The following is a 20,384-nucleotide window of genomic DNA, read 5'->3' on the forward strand; positions in this document are numbered from 1 at the left end:
AACTTTTCATCACGAGTATGTGCTATCATCTTACGATAATACATGATGATATAAGTCATTAGATATTTCATGTCATCATATTTTTTAAATTCAGAGACCTTAAATTTTGGTGAAATGATCACAACTGAAACTAAACAAAGGTCAACCATATCTGTGGAGCCATAAAAATTTATTCCCTCTACAGTCCTAAGCTTTTTTTCTAATAACTTTATCTTCTCTCAAGCACTGGTATCTTTCACTTTTTCAGGTGTCTATATCTTTAGCTTTTCTCTTTCCTTGAGATCATCCAAATTAGAAACTAAGATTGGTTCAAGTGGTTTTTTCATCATAACGGGATTAACAAAATTTTAAAATTATCCTAGAATAGGTGTGGATGTCATTCTTGGATAAAGATTGAGATATCCACCGAGAGTAAGAATTGGCACTCTAGCTTCTTGAGAAGGTTGGGTCAGTCGTGACTCAAATCTTGAAAGGTAAACATGATCTATTATATCTAGTGATTGCTCTTGAAAGCTAGAATTTTCTTCCATCACTTTTCTCTTGTCAAGTTTCTTGAGCATATCCATTATTGTACTGAGATCTCTTCTTAGTTTTTCTTGAACTTTTTTTATTCTCTCAAATCGACTGGCTTGTTCTTGCTCAATGATTCTTGTCTAAGTCCTGGTGTTGTATGAATGTTGAATAGGTTGAGTCAAAATTTTTGATGGGTGCACTATTCTTGAACCTTTATTACCATAATTTTTTTTTATTTTGAAAAAAAAAAGGAAAAAAAATTAGAATGCTATGTGTTAAAATTTTTATTTTTCAATGATGCACATGATGCATGAATGCAAGTGAGAGATATTTTCTCTTGGATAAATTTTAACATTACAAATTTTTATTGATTCCATATAACTTTTATTACCTGGGATTTGCCATCCTAGAGTTATATCCATAGAAGTATTTGACTTTTTCATAATAGTCCTTTGTCTCGTCTAGAAAGTTCACTAGGCGTTGTCCACATTCTCCTATGGGATTGACTTCTCTTGTTAATGCTTCTACCTTTTCAACCATCTCTCATGCTTTTTTCACTACCTTACAAACTTGATTAGTCAAGTGATCTATGTACTATTACTTCCTTAAGCTTTCTACCTTTCATCTCATGTGAGTATCCCTTTCTGAATCACATGTGAAGATCCAATCTTTTTCCCTTCTATGCCACTAATCTATTATTGTTAAAATATGGCTTTTGTGATCTTGTAGTTGTATCTCTAACCCTTGATGACCCGGTGAAGTGATTTTTTTTTCATTCAGTACTTTGAAGTACTTTTTTTTCTCTTTTACGAGCATGACTTTCAACCTTTCCTTTTCGTTTTGGCATTCCACCAATCTTGCTGAGGTTTTAATGTATAATCCCTTCCAATTCTGACATTCTTGAGAAATTTTGGTGGTCTTCGCTTGGCTTTCTTAAGCTTTGCCCTTCCATTAGTTCATTCCCTCTCGGAGCTCATTCATTTCACGTTGTTGACTAAGGAAAGACTTGGTGACTTTTACAGTTTTGAATTTAACTCGTAACCTTTTATTTTTTTGGTGTAGATCTTTCAAATCACTATTGGTCATATCCCGTTCTTTTATGACTTTTTCTAATCTGTTCCCTTGTATCTCTGCTTCATATTGCCCTACTTTTTCGTGAAGTTTCAAATTTTTTCTTTTTATTTCTTTTTTTTTAGCTTCTAATTCTTTCTTGACAAGCTCAACTTCTGATAATTGCACATCTTCTGAAAGATTAACCAATTAATATGAGCTGTCATCAGGAGAGAGTATTATGTCTCTAGGTCACCTTGATTTTTAAATCTGGTAATCATAAGTGACTTTGTCGATGAGAGGCCCTAACCTCATTTTTCGTATTTTTTTCCATGCTTGGATCAATTGCTCCGAGGTTCTTGATGGATTCAATTCCTTATAAATGAATTCTACTTGGATCAGGTCATGAGTAGTAGGAACAAACTGCTTTGCATTAAATTACCTAAGCACCATTAATAGAGCATAACTTATAACACCCCATAGTCCTAATAACGATATCCATGGCTTATTTCTTCAATGATACAACAAGGGCACATGAGGCATCCAAGGCACCATCCATTCGATTTCATCCCTAGTAAGCATTCACAAGAAAAAGACCCATTCTTTATTAGTCTTCAATGTCAGCCATTGGCTTTAACAAAACTCTTCGATTGGTGCCTTATTTCGAAGATATGATTTTGAAAATTCACTCATCCCACACTTGAAATAACTTCTAACCCATATGTATAATAGAGATGCACATCCTATGAATCGTCCTTTTTTATTCCGTCGACAGAAATTCAATGACTTGATGGTTTCGACTAGGACTGCTGGAGCGAGAGTAATTACTTGGGTTTCAATTTGCTCGAAAAAAATTATCACAGTTATCTCAATGTAACTCAAAATTTTCAAAAAGATTATCATGCCATACAATGTTAGAGCAAACACAGTCATACCTTGATCATCATTTAAATGCTCCTGAATGAAGTTTTGAAGAAAATCCTAATGAATGCTAAGATATTCACCTTTAGGCTTCACAAAAGAATTAATGGTTTCTACTTTAACCCTCATAAGCTTGGCTAATTTTTTACGATAACATGATTTTGGCTTTCGATTGAATACTTTATTTAGACACTGTAGTTATATCCCAAGCAAAATCGAATATTCTTCGATAGTTGGCACCAAATCTTCCTGATTAAAAGTGAAGCATCTATAGGATGGATCCTAAAACTATATAGCTACCTTGACCAACTGTTCATTGATCACTACTGAAATGAGGGATGTAATCTGCCTATACTTTTTACAAAAGCTTTCTTTTCTTTCTTCACTTAACTGACCCCAGACAGTAGCTAATTCTTTTAAATCATTTTGTGTAAGATCTAAATGCACTTTCTCAAATAATTCAGACACATAACCAGTAGACAAATAATCTTTATTCTTTTATTAAACTTCTTTCGACTAAACATGTACTTCATTAGATAACTCACATGGCACACTGACTGAGGATGAGCAAATTTGTAGCTCTATAGGATCCATGAAAACTTCTTAGAAGAAATATGTCTTAGAGTAAATATCTCAATGCAGAACTATATGATATGATTAATGCAAAAAAAAATGAAACAAAATTGAGTTAGTGTGGTCTGAAAAAAAATATTTTTTATTTTTTAGTATTTTTTTTTTATGTTTTAAGATTTTTTTGTTTTGTTTTATTTTGTATTACGCATAACTTTTATTCTTAGGTATTTCTCTTACAATAAGGTAAACAAGGCTCTACAAAAGGCTGGTTTCCTATGCTTATTATATGTTGGATTTGGATTGATAATGTCTAAAAGTTCCCAAATTGTTCCTCACTATCGTTCATATTTGACTAGTAAGGCACCTCGATCCTCACCCATTACAGGCTACGAACGAAAATGATTCAATTCGAGTGAAAGTGTTTCGCTTGCCATTGCGAAAGTTATCACCTCACGAGAGCATATGTACTTTATTTTCTCTTATAAAGGACAGAGCCCGGGTATAGAGCTCATGCATGAGATGCATCGTGCCATTGTGTGCAAATATATCCTAATTTATTGAGAGTAATATATACAAAAAAATAAAACATAAGAGGCATAGTAAAAGAAATGTGTGTGAATTTTTTTTGCTTTTTATTTTTGATTTGTTTCATTTTTTTTTTTACCCTTTTTTATTGAAATTGATTAAAACTGTTAAAATCAAAATTTGAGGATAACAAGTAGTTAATTATGGCCTAACTCTCGAAAACAAATGGTAGATCCCCAGTGAAGTTGCCAAGCTGTCATAATTATTTTGTGTTTGCCAGACGAATTTGGAAACGAAATAGAAAATAATGGAGTCGCCACCAATCTTTTTTTGGCTAGGTACGATTGACCATCTACTAAAACATATCATTTTAATAAAGTTTTAAAATTAATTAAAATTTATTAAAAAGATAATTTTACGGTCTGTGAAACAATCTGGGTTCGGGAATCGATTACGCGTGGGGAAGCATTAGCACCCCTACAGTGCCCATTAAAAATGGTACCAATTAACAACGTGTTATCCTTTGATTTTGATAAAAATAGTCCAATTTTCGATGTTCGAAATAATTTCCTTGATTTTTTATTTATTAGAAAAAAAAATTTTATTCTCGAGAAAAATAAATTAAAACTTTTTTTTGAAATAATTCTTAAAATGTTCTAGTACGTTGGTAACATTAGAATAACTTTTTCTCACCTAGAGATTTCTTAAGCATCGTTTCTCGAAATACCTTAGAATCCCATCCTCGGAGGCTTAAATTTACTTTTCGTAAAAAATATCATGCATACAATGCAAAATGTTACCATATTGATGCACACATTTTATTCTCATTCGTTAGAAAATTTATTAATTATTTTATTAATATTTATTTTTAATTGAAATTTTGAAGAAAAATGAATTTAATTATATTGAAGATTTTCTATAAATATTCCGATACACCAGTACTATTTTATAAAAAATCTTCTCACCTAAAGATTTCTTAAAGCATCTCTACTCGAAATACTTTTAGAATCTCATCATCAGATAAAATTTCTTTTCTTCTCATTTTTATTACTTATATTTTTAATATATTAATCAATTTTTATTTATTACTTTAAAAAAAGAAAATTTTTATTGTATTGAAAAAAATTTTATAAATACTCCAATACACTGGTAGTATTTTAAAAAAAATCTTCTTACATAGAGATTTCGTAGGCATCACTACTCGAAATATCTTTGAATCTCATAATCAGATAAAAATTTTATTTTCCTAAATTTTTTATTAGTCTTTATTATTTTCATTTTTTATTAGTCTTTGTTATTTTAAAAGATTTATTTTAAAGTTAATAAAATTATAAAAAACTTTTATCATATATTTTACTATTTATTTTTTTATATTTAATATTATAAAACAATAAAATTTTATTTTGATAAATTTAAACAATTTTTACATGCATAAATATTAAGAATAATAATTAAAATAACAAAAATAATATTTTAAAAAAATCTAAAAAAAAATTTTTTTTACCTGAATCGAACCGGTCAAAGGTCCAGTAAACGTGCGATTTGGTACCGGTTAGGTTCAGGTTCAACGATTCAATTTCGATTCAGTCAGACTGATTACATGCTGATGGAGAAACGGATTACAGGTCAGGTGCCAGACCCCGGGTCAGGTTACGGGTTGATGCTAAGATCCTAGGTGCTTAAAATGATGTCGTTTTGAGCATTTATTGAAACGACGTCGTTTTGGCTATTGACAGCTTATATAAAAGCTCAAATTTTTTTTTCAATCATTTTCTTCTTTCTTAAAAAAAAAAAAAAACCTTTTTTTTCTCTTTTTTTTTTTCAGCCAACCTGGGGCTAGTGGCCGTCCATCGCGACAATCGCCGTGGTCCTACCGGTGGTGAACTCCAACCGTCATCGTTGATGTCGAAAAATTTTTTAAAATACCCATAAAATTTTTTCGTCCTCTTGAACACAGATCCGACCTCTTTTTCACCAAAAAGAGTCTCCACTTCCCTAGATCTGCTTTCAAAGTTTCGGTGAAATTATATTTTTTTTATATTCTGACTCTTTTTTTTTTAAACTAATTTTTTTTTGTAGGCAGCTCGACTTTGGGTTCCTTTCTATAGGGGGGACTGTTGATTTTTTTTTTATTTTTTTGTAGAATCTCTCTTTCATTTTTCTTTTGTTTCCCTTTTTATTTTTGATCGACCAGAAGCTCTATTTATAGAGGTCTGGTAGTGCCCCGTGCCTAAGGAATGGCACAGGGCTAGGCATAGGGGTGCAAGCACAACTTTCATGCCTCTTTTTTTTTTTTTTGGCAATATATGATAGTGGTAGGGTTAGGTGATCAGAAGAGTGGAGGGTAGGGCATGGTGAGAGATGGGTGGTAGGATATGGTGGCAATGGTGCCAGAGAAGGCACCACTACCATCTCTCATTTTTTTTGTTTTTTTTTTATATTTTGTATTTAATAATATTATTTTTATTTTTTTTGGACAAATTTGATATCCACACCTTGCAAACATTTTCTGGTCGATCTCGAAGGTGCAAGGTTCAATCGACAACCACTGACCAATAAAGACCACCGCAACCTTCAATCGACGTTTCTCACTAGTCACAGCTTTTCATTTCCTCGATCTTCTGTCTTCCACCACATAGCCCTAAACGTAACTCAAAGTAAGATCTTTAATCCTTCTTTGCCCATTTTTTTAGTGCTTGAAATAATGGGTTGTAATAAGGTTTAGATCTATCAGCCTTTAGAGGTTTTACTATAGTCAGGTCTAGAAGCTTTTAAGCCTATTTGTTGTGTCATAGTGAAGTTTTCAAAGAATGCTTTGGGACTCAATCCCGTGTCCTAGATTTCTAGCGATCGTTGAACCATCATATCAATAATTTTCCTATTCAATATTTCATGTTTTGAAGTTAGCAAGCTAGCTTAAAATTACTTTCTGATAAGGGTGAATATTTGGAATTTGACTTTTGTAATGCTGTAATATTCGTTATACTGTCATCAAATTTTTTCTTGTAAGATTGACTTTATCCAATTATAAAGATTTTTTTGTTATCTGATTAGACATTTATTTTATTATTTGATTGGACATTTATTTTTAGCATGTAATGTATATTTGATTGGACATTTATTTTATTATTTTTTGAGTTTGTATAAGTCATGTTTACTCTTGAAACTTACTTACATTTTATTATTTTTTTGTTGAAGATGAGTGATAGATATACTACACAAGCAGATACTCAATCAATCCCTTAAGGTGAATGAGACACACATAGAACAAAAAGTGAAGTTGGAGTACAAAACCGAAAAGGAAATGACCTAACAAATGGTCAGAGGCATAAAATCATTTCATCAAATTTACTAATGACAATGGTGATCTCAAAGCTAGATGCAATTATTATGACAGAGAATTTTATGCTCACTCTAAAAAAAAATGAAAGCTCTGCATTAAAGAATCACATGGGTATTTGTACTAAATTTCCTCATGTTAGTGGCTATGGCAATCCTTCCCAAACGGAATTAGTTTTAAGCTCAAAAGGAGATCCATTTTTGGGTACTTGAAAGTTTAATCAAGATGCTATTAAGAGAGGTGTGGCTGAGATGATTATTATAAATGAATTACCTTTTAGATTTGTTGAAGCTAAAGAATTTAGGTGTTGCATGTCTATAGCTTGCCCTAGATTTCATATGCTGTCACGATGGATTATTGCTAAATATTACTATCAAATTTATGTAGATGAAAAAAAATTCCTAAAGTAATTTTTGAAATCGTACACTACGAGAGTATTTCTAACCACTAACATATGGACTCATTGCAAAGAGTCAATTATATGTGTCTTACTGCTCATCTTATAGATAGTGATTGAAAACTTAACAAAAGGATTTTAAACTTTTGTCCCATTTTTAGTCATTAAAGTGAGGCTATTGGTAAGGTAATTGACAAATGTTTGCATGATTGGGGGATTGATAAAGTTTTCACTATCATTATTGATAATGCTAGTTCTAATGATGTTGCAATCTCATACTTGAGAAAAAAATTTAATAATGCAAGAAGTAGTATTGTAGGAGGTAAATATCTTCATTCAAGATACATCGCTCATATGGTTAACCTTATTGTGAGTGATAGGTTAAAGGAATTGACTAATTCAGTTGCTCGTGTTAAAAAGGTAGTTAGATATGTGAGACAATCACCCTCTAGGTTAGCCAAGTTTAAAAAAGTGTATTGTCAGTGAACATATTCCAAGTAAGAGCTTGTTATGCTTGAATGTTAGCACTAGGTGAAACTCTACTTTCTTGATGTTAGAACAAGCTCAAAAACTTGAAATAGCTTTTGAGGCATTTAATGATGTTGATCTTTATTACAAAACTAAACTCTTTTCAGAAGATGGGGTGCTTAATTAAAATGATTGGGTCAGTGTTAGAAAATTATGCCTTTTCTTGTAAAAATTTTACAATCTCACAGTTAGAGTTTTGAGTTCTACATATGTCATCACTAACAATTTTTTTTAAAGTTATATGTGGTGTTTATGACATTTTGCAAGATTGACAATTAAATGCTGATGTTGAGTTTAGTGCAATGGCTAAAAGAATGAATGATAAGTATAACAAGTATTGAGAGAATGTAGAAAAAATGAATATGTTACTTTATATTGCTTCTGTTTTTGATCCTAAAAAAAAAATTGCATTTGTGGAGTTTTGCTTTATGAAAATGTATTATTATGATCAAACTTCAGTGATGATTAAAAAAGTGCAAGAAACAATAGTTGAGTTGTTTGATGAATACAAAAACATGTTACAATCTCAATCTAAACAAGTTGGTTATAATAACCATGCGAGTCAACCACCACTATTCACTAATGAACTTGAAATTGTGGACCTATATGACTTACAAGCTGTTATTGCTAAATTTAAAAGGTTTAGGAAACAATAAAGTAGAAAGGAGAATAAATTAGAGTTAGATAAATATTTGAATAAGCAGCTTGATGCTATTGAGGAGAGAGTGGACTTTGATGTTCTTCTTTGATGGAAACTTAATAGGCATAGGTTTCTTATCCTTTTCCATCTAGCTTGTGATGCGTTGGTAGTTCCTATATCCACAATTGCTTCTGAATTTACTTTTAGCACTGGTGCTCATATGTTAGATACATATAAGAGTTTTGTAACTCCTAAACTTGTTCAAGCTCTTCTTTGTGCTCAAGATTGGTTACGTAAAATTTAATATTTCGATCCAAATGCCTTAAAAGATGAAGTGAAACAACTTGACAAGATTGATTTGGATAATTATTTTATTTATATCATTATTTTTCAATACTTATTTCTTTAAATCTTTTAGTTAAAACTGTTTTTTTTTATTTTTTAATATACTTTTAAATTTATCTAAGATTGGATTGGATCTCGTAATTGATTAGTAAAGTTTATTAATCAATTAAGGTAATATTGGCATTACTTACGTTGAATGTGATCCATACAATTAAATCTTTCTCTTTTAGACAGTTTTAAATGGAATAATTTTTCAATGAATTGTGTTTTGCTTTTGTTTATTTATTGCTAAAATTTTAAAAGGGTGTTGCTGCCCGTTGCTCGTTGCTTTTTGCTTGCTGCTACCCATTGCCCATTGTTGCCTGCTACATACTGGATATTAATGTTTGAGACTTGAAATTTAAGTGCTGTAATTGGTTAAGATATTTGTTATTGCTTGTTGAATATTGTTTGAGAATTAGTCTTTATGGATTGTAATTTGCTATGTATTGTATGTGTTATGTAATTCATACAATTCATAAACATAAGCTTTATAAAATCTAAACACAAACTTCATAAACACAAGCTTCATACACAGTAAATTTAGTCTCAAGCTCTAAATCAATCAGCAATACACAGTAAGTCTATGTATCAAATAACATCAGTGAGCAACACATAGCTTTATAAAATCTAAGTCAGTGAGCAATACATAAGCTCTAAGTCAATGAGCAATATACAAGCTTTAAATTAGTGAGCAATATAATAAATCCTAAATAATTACTATAATCTCTTTTGAATATTGAAGGCATCATGAAAATTTATGAGAAAATTATTGAAGGCGTTTTTGGCAAGAAACGCCTTCAATAACCCCATTAAAAAATTTTTTCGAGATTATTGAAAATATTTTTAGTAAAAACGTCTTTAGTAATTACATCATAAAATTTTATGAGGGGATTATTGACGGGATTGTTAGCCAGAAACGACTTTAATAACCTTATTAAATTTTTTTTAAAGATTATTCAAAGTATTTTTGTCAAAAATGCCTTGATTAATCACCTCATAAAAATCTATGAGAGAATTATTAAAGGTATTTTTGGTAAAAAAATATCTTGAGTAATCACCTTATAAATTTTTATGAAGGAATTATTGAAGACGTTTGTGATCAAAAACTAAAATCGATTAGAACAAAAAAAATCGACCAAAACTAACAAGATTAAATCAATTTGATTTTCTCAATTTTTTATTACTATTGGATCGGTTTAATTTTATCTATAAATTAATTTGGATAAATCAATTTTTAATTTTTTTAAATTGAATTAATCAAATCGACCAATTATTCAATCTTACTTCCGCTTAAAAAAAAAAAAAAGATCATTTACGCAAGTTGTGCTTTGATTTTTTGTTAATCAAAAATTATTTTTGATTAATCATCATAATTTTATTTTTCCAAACATCGAAAAACATAAAAAAATAATTTCTAAAAATAAATTTCATGATTACTAAACAGAGTCTAAGAGAAATAATTTCTAAAAATAAATTTCATGATTACTAAATAGAGTCTAAGAGAATTTGACTTTTGTTCACCCTTGGTTTTTGCAGATTCAGGTATCTCAATATTGAGAGTACTTTTGTTAATTATTTATTATCATACTAATCACAAATAAAGCAAAAGGATTGAAGTCAAATAAACAATGTTATCTTATGATGTGGCTATAATAATGTAACCGGGTAAAAGTTTTCCGATATTATTTGTCACAATTGTAATTATTTGTGCGTGTACAAATTATATTGAGTTAATGTTGTGAATAATTTTTAAAATATAATTAAATATTTAATATGATATTTTAATTTTAAAAATATTTAATATGATATTTTAATTATAAATGTATTAACTTTTAAAAAGTTTTTAAATTATAATTAAATATTTAATGTGATTTTTAAATATTAAAAATATTTAATGTAATATTTAAATTATAAATTTATTAATTAATATAATACTAAAAGTAATTTGTTTGTTACGAGTTATTTTATAAAATTAGTTATGTTATAGATAAATATCATATTAATTAATAAATTTTTAATTTAAATATCATATTAAAAATTTTTAAAATTAAAATACTACATTAAATATTTTATTATAATTTTAATATTATTTGTGATATTAATCCAATTACAATATATGAAATGTTTTTCAATGTTATTTGTAAAAAAAAATTATGGTTAGCATTGTTCTTTCATTTTTTAATGGATGGCTTATTATTAGGGTTGGCAACCCTACCCGCTTTTGATGGGTTCTGACTTGATCCAATTTTATAGGGTTGATTTTTTTTTGAAAAATCTAATTTTGGGTAAGGTCGAATAATGTTAAGAAAAAATCAAGATCGGATCGAATTTGAATTTTAATCAAATTTGATCCAACTTGATTCGATATTATATAAAAAATATTTTTTAATTAATTATTTAATTTTTTATTTATATAATTATATTTAAAAATAATATTTTATTAATTTCAATTCAAATCAAATCAAATATGTTTTATATAATATTAAGTTGAATCGAATTTAAATATAAAAAAATAAAAAAAATTTTGAATCGAATCAAATTTAAATTTTATAAATATAAAATTAAATTAAATTTAAGATAAAAAAATTTATTTCGATATGATGCATTGTCATATCCGTTTATTGTTTTCAACCATTTTCCCATCAATTTTCATGTTTTCCATATTCCCCTGTAAATAACTAAAGCTACACTGCCAGCTGGGATTGGTTTTAAATTATTTATTATTTTGATTTGTGATAGTAATCTGTGCGCCACCCATTTTCCGATCTTCCAAATTTTAAATGGCGAAGCCCAAGAGGTTTAATTGTGAGTAATCCAGTATTCCAATTCCATCTTTGTCAGTCTGTCAGCTTCCAAGATAAGGCTAGATTTCTGCACGTGTAAAACTGCCATGACGTGGAGATTGAACTTTAACAAGAACCAAATTACCAGCTGTTACGCAAATCATATATTCTCTTTATTATAACATTTTCATGTCACCCTCCACCTTATTTCTTTATTTTTTAATTTTTAATTTTATTATTTATCTTATTAAAAAAATTAAACGAATAAATTTTTTTAAATTCATAATTTTTAAATATAAATTTTAATAATATATTAATTAATTTAAAAGATATTCGATATTTTATTTCTTAAATTATTGAAAGTCAAAAAAAAAAATAACTAAAAAATATTTAAATGGGTAGTTTATGATTTTGTACATGATCATTCCAGGTCAGGATCTAGGCATAAATAAAGATAATAAATGATCGAATTGAAATAAATTTAAATTATTTTAAATTTAAATTCATTTCAAATTCAAATCATCCAAAGAATTTAAATTCAAAAATGTATTTGAGATGTGGCTACTCCAACTAACACCTATAATCGAGACTAACAACCTTACCATGAACTGCCAATTGAATTAACTCTCTTCCCAAAATTCATCTGCAAACAACTTCAAAACGGTGTCGGTACTCTGTAGCTGAAAGAGAAAAAAAATTGTTTTGCTTCAAAGATTTATTAAAAAAGTCAAGACTGATTTCCAATACAAATAGCATTGGAACCAGGAGCTTTGAAAAGCCGGGGCCATCGGTTAATAAATTTAAAACCCTTTGTAATTTGTAGGCTCATAAGATATAAAAAAAAAAAAAATACGTCAGCTTAATTAGATGAAAACAATATGATTAGATTTAATTTAAGTTTTAAATAATATGTAATATTATAATTTTTAAAATTTAATTTAAATTTAATTTAATTTTTTTAAATTTTATTTAATTCAAATTAAATTTTATCGATTTAATTTAATTTATTAATTTTAAATTTTTTTATATATTATTTTAATAAAAATTTTAATAATTTAAATTAATTTATATTAAAATTTAAAAAATTTAAAAAATATATAAAAATTAATAAAAATATATATTTCTATTTAATTTAAATTTTTTATTTTTCACATCTCAATACAAAATTTAATCTAGATTTAATATATATATATTTAATATCAAATTTTAATCTATATCAAATAAAATAAAAACAATTTAAACCAATTTAAATAATATAATTTTAAATTAATTTTCAATTTTTTCAATTTTTTTCACCCCTCAAGCCTAACCATCATCAACCAACTAAGACACTCAGTGTCGGTTTCACCTCCCCAATTACTCTCTTGCTTAAAACGCACACAAAATATCTAATGCTTCAGTCATATTCAACACTTGCCTTTCACTTTCAGCTCAAAAAGACATAAATGTATGGCATGAAACCAATGCATTTTCTGTTCAAAATCTGTCATTAACAACCCAATTTTCACAGTAAAAGCTACCCCTCCATCGATTCTCATCTTCTTCTGTGACTAAAGAGTATATGTTTATTCCTATATATCCCAGCTTTCCTGAGTTTTAACCAAATACATACCCAGAATATTTCCTTTTCCTTTTTTTTTTTTTTGACTCTTGGGTTCATGTTCTTCTTTGTTGGGTTTCATTTTATGCCTTCGTTAGGTGGGTGATAGACTTGTTTTTGTTGCTTTCTTTTCTTTTCTCTCTTTCCTATCCTTTTTAACCCGGCTTTTAAGGCAGATAAACTGGGGACTCTTTTGCATAATCCAAATTGCAAACCGCGGCAAAAAGACGAATTAAGGTAACCCCATCTTCGATTTTCTTCTTTCCATCCTTTTTTTTTGGGTTCCTCTTTGTTTGTTTCTTTAAAAACTTGAGCAAAAGAACAGAAATTGATACTTGGGCTCTTACTGTTTCATGTTTATGCGGTTTCCCAATTATGAATGAGCTGGTTCTTAGATCCTAAACACAAAGAGTAAATTTTCGTTTCTTTCACTCTGATTTTTTTTTTACCAACCAATTAAGCATATTAGTTTTAACTCCTCCAGACAAGTTGTTATTGTACTTTATTTGTTCCTTTCTTTCCCTTTTGTAAGCTGTGACTATGCTTGGCATGCCTTGAAAATTATGCAGGAAAGTGTTCTTTTTTCTGGACTTTTTGGATCTATAGAATTGTTTCATTTTTTTTTACTACAATTATATCATAATCATCTTTTTCCTTACTTTGAAAAATTTTCCTTTTGTTTCTGTTTGTAACTTGTTAGGATAAAATTTTTTTTCTTCTTTTCTGAAGTTGTATTTTTTTTCCTGAGTGTGGATAAAAAATTTGTGTTACTTTATTTTATATGTTGATTTGGTACCATCTAAACTTTCTTGATCTCCCAATTACTGCATTTTATATCTCTGCATTTCTTGTTCTATTATTGTGGAATTTTTTATATTTTTTCTCTTTTTTTTTTCTTTTTTTTTCTTCTTAGTTTTTAATTTTAACAAAATTTTCCTCGCCGTCGGTTTTTACTTTTGTGGAAGGTGATTATTAATACCATATACATCTTTATTATAATTATTGAAGTTGCTTTTTGTGTTTCTCTTATGCCCATCATTACCTGAGTGAAGATCGGATGGAAGAGCAAAGTGCCTTTCGACCCTGGGATGAACTAATTCCTGATGCATTGGGGATAATTTTCAGCAATCTGTCCCTACAAGAGGTACTAACAGTCATTCCCTGTGTCTGCAAATCCTGGAGAAAGGCAGTGACAGGTCCCTATTGTTGGCAAGAGATAGACATTGAAGAATGGAGCAATCGATGCGAGCCCAAACATCTTGATCAGATGCTTCAAATGCTGATCACAAGAAGCAGTGGATCGCTCCGCAAGTTATGTGTTTCAGGCCTTCAGAATGATACCATTTTCTCGTTCATCACAGAGAAGTAAGTTCACCTGCTCTTACCCTTTTTGCTAATTGCATTTGTCAGTAATGTAACGAGTCCCTGCTCAATTATGAACTTTTTCTATCGTTAATTCTTAAATGCGTGGTTTGCTTTTGTGATTTATTGAGTTAGATTATATTAAAATATAATCGGTTCATATATAGTCTTGATGCTCTCTTTTGGTTAGCTGGCACGTTTACTAGTTTGAATCAGTATTCATGTTGAGATTTCCAATGAGACAATTGTAATATCTTTAAGAAACACGGGATCACACTTTCCCTCTCCTCTAGGGATCATTGTTCAATGGACACTTTTAAGTGATACAGTATATTTTTTTCCTTGCTTTTGCAAGTGCTGGTTCCCTTCGGGCTTTGCGACTGCCGAGAAGTGAAATTAGTGATTCAATAGTTGAACAAACTGCTGGAAGGCTTTCCACAATCACTTTTTTGGATTTGAGTTACTGTCGCAAAATTGGTGCCCATGCTTTGGAGGCTATTGGAAAGCACTGTAAACTGCTTGTTAGTCTGTGCCGTAACATGCACCCACTGGATGCAGCAGGCAAGCTCTCGCAGGATGATGAGGCAAATGCCATAGCTGCTACGATGCCTATGCTCAAACACCTTGAGATGGCTTATCATCTTATTAGCACCGGAAGTGTTCTGAACATCCTTTCTAGCTGTCCGCAGCTTGAATTTTTGGATTTAAGAGGTTGCTGGGATGTGAAACTTGATAATCAGTTCATGAAGGAAAAGTTCCCAAAATTGAAGGTTTTGGGGCCCCTCGTCATGGACTGCTATGAGATGGATGAATGCTCAGACTACTCTGATAGTACGGAGTATTTGGCCTGGGAGTTCGAAATGGATGACTATGATGATTATGATATTTACGATGGAGTGTGGCACCATGAGGGGAGAATGGAGGAACTTGAACTGAGGTTCTATGAAGGAATTGGTGAGGATGCTGGAATGTTTGGTTGGCCTTTATCCCCTTAGGTTCTTCTTTTGGTTCCATGCTGCCTCTCTTTTCTAGTGCATAGATATGGATGCTTCTAAATATGAAACCGTATGTTTCTATTAAAATATATCTTATGTGTCATTGTGAACTTTGAAGTTGTGTGGTTTGTTGGTATCTTTTATTTTCCTGATTATCTAAAGAATGCCTTTGTATAGTGTACTGTGCTGATAAAATCAATCACAAGTGAGTTCATAATCTGATTTTGTCATTTAACTCTGGAAACAGAATGATAGGCATAGGCATAGGATGAGACTTTCATGAAATGTCTTCCTATTGCAATGCTAAAGTGAAACAGGAGCCATAACCAGATGGCCCACTTGGACTTTTATGCGAGATGGGCCAGTTCTTTTGGCAACTTACGCCAGGCTGCCTCATACTTTGCATGCAAATTGTACCTAGCTTTTCGTTTGAGTGGCCCTTGGTCCTTTTCAATTTTTTGCTCCCTGGTTTCCCACGTCACCAAAATATTTTTTTTTTTAAAGAAAGGGTTTTGTAAATGCCCCATGATTCTACTCTCTGCGAAAAGGCAAATAAGCATTTTTTTCATCTTCATGCCAAACCCCGTGTTGTTTACGCTCTCTTTGTTGCAACCTGCACCTGAATTACCCTTTTTATTTTGCCTGAACGCATCCTGCCGTACACCCAAATCAGAAATCGGAACCATTACTTTTTCAAAAAACAACGGCCTTTGCCCCGAGCCCACATTCAAGTACCAACATTATTACGACTAGTAGCATTATTATACTACTCCTGCAAGCTAACATCCTGCCATTGAAGTTGTAAAGTAACATGAAATAAACTCCTGCAAAACCCCAAATTATTAATATTATTTTTTGTTAATAGAAGTTATAGGTATTAGTGAGGCTGTTTGTTTAGCCACGATTATTCTATTTCTAGTTGCTTAATCAAATTATTAATCATTTTTTGTTTAAATGACAATGGTTAAAATGGGTTTTCTTTTATGACCAAAAGAGCTCATTTTTTAAGCCTAACCATGGTTTCTTATCTTGATATCAATTAAACTGTAAAATAGCTGATCGCCAAAAGGGCACTTCACTTCAACGTCACAATTCTCTCTGCTACCAAATGTAAACCTACCTTTAATAATAAGAGTTTTTTTTTTCTTTTTGCTCAAAATAATATTAGCACTTGTAGTTAAGATTTGGAATTATAGTTGAAGACAACAAACTTAGTGTAGTCACAGTAATCATGTGACTTTTGTCTTTGGATCTTGTATTCTTGACTACTTACTATAGCTCAAAGCTCCCTCCCTCGGACCTCGGCTCAGCCTCTTGAGATATGTGTGTTTTGAGTTTTGAGACCGCTTCCTCGGGCAAAATGACAAACCCTTCGTCGGAGTAACCACCCCATGTGCCCGCACCCAGCTTCAAAGCAGATCACACTTCGGTACTTACCCTGATCCACAAAAGATTAGTAAAAGAGAGATCTTTGAGATGATAAAGATAAATTTCCGTGAGTTTATTTGATTAAAACAATCAATATATATATATATATGAATATGATAATTGTAACAATTTCTTTATATTTTCACTACAAAATTATAAATAATTTTGATAATATTATTATAGCTCAAGTAATTGTTTACAATATCATCTAAAAGATTTTTTTTAATTAAGAGTTGGTGTCAAACATGTGTTGCTGATTATTATGAAATAAAATGACAAACGTGATTAGACCTAACCCCTTTATTTTATCTTTTCCCATGCAATCAAAAAAATAAGTTTTTTTGGCTTGAAAGAAGGAAAGAAAATAAGCAATTTTCGTCTTATGAAGAATATTGTCGTATTTAAGTAGAAATCATAAGAAGCATTCTGTTATCTATATTATTAATAATCGTATAAGTTATTGATAAAATACTACATTTTTAATTTTAATAAATAAAATTCAAAATTTGATAACTTTATATAATAAAAAATAAATTTTGATATATTTAATATATAAACATGTTATATATATATGTAAGATGTCAAAATGTATCGAATATATTTTATAATACGTAAGTGTAAGAATTTATAATAGAACTTGAATGTTTTCGATTTTAAAATTGAAAAAAGCAGAGAAATTATGAAACTTTCGATCTCTACTCTTGATATTTTTGTCTTCGGAAAAAAGTTGAGATGGTAAGATGCCTTTCCTTAATCCTCCCTCATTACAAAGAGTGGTCCCTCAATCATCGAATCTATCTTACACTGCCATGCCCATGTTTTAAGACCAGACAAACACAGCCTTACAACCTTTAGCTAAAAATTTCTCCTAACTTTGACATGACTTGTCTACCCCTCACAAATATTCCATTTGCATGGATAAATTGGGGATTTTCTCTAATATCAGGAAAATAAAAAAAGCATCCATTTTGCTTTTGGGATCATTCCATATAGTGGTCCCATTTGCAAACTTCAAATTCGTTTGCCTTTTTTATAGATTAATTTACAGATTATCATTAAAATAGATTACTGAAAAATTAAATTTTAATAAGTAAAATATTTTTTATTTACCAACTCAGAAATTTTATTTTAGTTTATAATTGAAAATTGTTGGCTTAAGCTTTTAGTTAATGTTCTGGTGGAATTAAAAAATTAAAACGGTTCTATTTTTGGTTGGGATCAAATAACGTGGTTGTACATGAAGCACTGGAGAACCAGACATTACTCTCTGTAACTTTCAGCGGCCCACTCATTTTTTGGGCCAAAACCTGTCTGCCCCCACCTTGGATCTTTGTTCTTCACTTGTTCCTGCAAACCCCGTTGCAATTCCTTCAATTTATTTCCTCAGATCGTTGTTCTTCACTTTTTCTTCACAAATGCAAAAACATGGCATTCCTTCAATTAAATGGCGAGGGGTTTAATGACAAAAGGCTTTTCCTGTCATGTATTTTAGACCTGGCATTCCTTCGTTGATAAATATCTGTTCATTTTTTTTTTCATTCATTAACTCCTAAATTATTCATATTAAAAGTTAGCATTTAATTTCGTTAGCTTATATAATTATTTTTTATAAACTATGGAGTGATTAAAGTAAGAAACAGTGAGGTAGAGAAAATTAATTAATATACTAATACCAACTTCCTTTTACTGATTAATATAATTGTTTTCACCTCAATTCCACGGGTTTTGCGCAGCCTTGAGTTAATTAATATAATTATCAATGTTTGATAAAAAATCTATCCAAAATATTCAACAACTTTTGACTATGTTTTATAATTCCAATAAAAATATTTTTATATTTCAAGATTATAATACTATCAAAATAAAAAGAGTTTTTGGAAATGAAAAGAAGACAAAAACTCCATAGGAGAGAGAGACTGAGAGAGATGTACTTGAAATTAAATAATTAAAGAAAATATTGGATAAATTTTTTTTAATATTACGGTGAATATTACTGTTATCAATAAATGAATGATTTCATCTATTAAAATATTTTTTTATAATAAAATTTTGAATTTAAATTTTATCATTTATCACTTATTTAAGTGATTTTAAAAATATAAATAAATAATTTATAATTATTTATTTTAAATAATTAGATATAATATATTATCTTAATTAAAAAAATTAAATAATTTATCTACTTTAAATTAAAAAAAAAAAAATCATGTACTCATCAGTCAGATTTGCACAAACTCAAACAGTCCCTTAAGTTGTAATTAAGGAGCTGACGGTAGACCATAACTGGGGTGAATGCAACATGACCAAAAAATAGAAAGAGAAGAATTTCAAAATGGGACAAATATCTTTAATTAAATATTGGCATACGATTGGAAGATATTATATTAAATATTTTTTAATCCTATCAAAATATTTATGGATTGAATCGGACAAAAATAATTGCTTTTTGGAAACTTTGTTTAAAGCCCGGCTTGGCCTGTCAAGTAAAATAGATTTTAAATTTTTTTAAATATGTTAAAATATTAATATTTCAAATATATTTTAAATTTAAAATTAAAAAAATATATTTTATTCATTAAATAATTTGGCCAAGTTTTAAAATATTTATCCATAATCCGACTTAAATTGATAAAACCTTAAAAATGATTTTATAGATAAATTTATAATATAAAATGCTATATTAATTTTTAAAAAATTTCTAGGAGCCAAACATGATATAATCTAAAATGAAAAATATTAATGATAATTTAAAAATTACAAAATTTTTTTTCATAAAAAGTTTGTCTTTTTTAATAACTATTTTTTTTTGTTTTTTGCCACATTTTGATATTCTTCTCTTTTTATCATGAGACATTTATATATCAAGATTAACCTCTATGTCATTTTCCTTTTTTCACTTCATAAAATATTTTAATAAAGATCATAAATGAGTAAGACATGAATCGGATTAAATATTTTTTATATTATATATATACTTTCATACATAATGAGTATTTTAAATTTATTTTTATTTTTATGAGTATTAATTGGAAATAGATAATTTTTATATCCATTATTTTTTTAAAAAAATAATGAATAAAATTATTTTTTTATTTTTTATCTTACATATTTATAAATTTTTTTAAAATATATATTTAAATAAAAATATACTAATTTTAATTAATTTAAAATAAATTTATATTATTATTAAATAAAAAATAATTTATTAAATCTAAATAAATATATATAAAATCTGGATATAATATAAAGTGCTATATTATAAATTTATATATTTGTATTCATAAAAAATTTAAAATCATACACATTTTTATTTTTATATAAAAAAATTATTATCTATTTTCA

At 29.0% G+C, this 20,384-nt stretch overlaps 1 protein-coding gene across 3 annotated transcripts; it reads left to right on the top strand.

Annotated features, from left to right (window-relative positions):
• The first annotated feature begins 13,032 nt into the window (after positions 1 to 13,032).
• On the top strand, positions 13,033 to 15,831 carry LOC111312410 (F-box protein FBW2-like). Of its 3 annotated transcripts, XM_022912623.2 has the most exons (4): positions 13,033 to 13,355; positions 13,434 to 13,494; positions 14,310 to 14,622; positions 14,975 to 15,831. In XM_022912623.2, the coding sequence occupies exons 3-4, from the start codon at positions 14,315 to 14,317 to the stop codon at positions 15,612 to 15,614; spliced, it is 948 nt and encodes a 315-aa protein (XP_022768358.2). In that variant the 5' UTR covers positions 13,033 to 13,355; positions 13,434 to 13,494; positions 14,310 to 14,314; the 3' UTR covers positions 15,615 to 15,831. The 3 variants fall into 3 exon arrangements, with proteins under 3 accessions (XP_022768358.2, XP_089621710.1, XP_022768359.2); XM_089765584.1 differs by having other exon boundaries at positions 13,056 to 13,494; XM_022912624.2 differs by lacking the exons at positions 13,033 to 13,355; positions 13,434 to 13,494 and adding an exon at positions 13,539 to 13,668.
• The last annotated feature ends 4,553 nt before the right edge of the window (positions 15,832 to 20,384 follow it).

This window comes from Durio zibethinus, chromosome 1 (genome assembly GCF_047325235.1).
Source record: "Durio zibethinus cultivar Kanyao isolate XHJ-2024 chromosome 1, ASM4732523v1, whole genome shotgun sequence".
Classification (NCBI taxonomy): domain Eukaryota; kingdom Viridiplantae; phylum Streptophyta; class Magnoliopsida; order Malvales; family Malvaceae; genus Durio; species Durio zibethinus.

Excerpts from the sequence above, each read along its gene's own strand:
- LOC111312410 (XM_022912623.2), top strand. The coding sequence starts at position 14,315 with ATGGAAGAGCAAAGTGCCTTTCGACCCTGGGATGAACTAATTCCTGAT. Across the intron at positions 14,623-14,974 it reads TTCTCGTTCATCACAGAGAA|TGCTGGTTCCCTTCGGGCTT; the intron begins GTAAGTTCACCT and ends TGCTTTTGCAAG.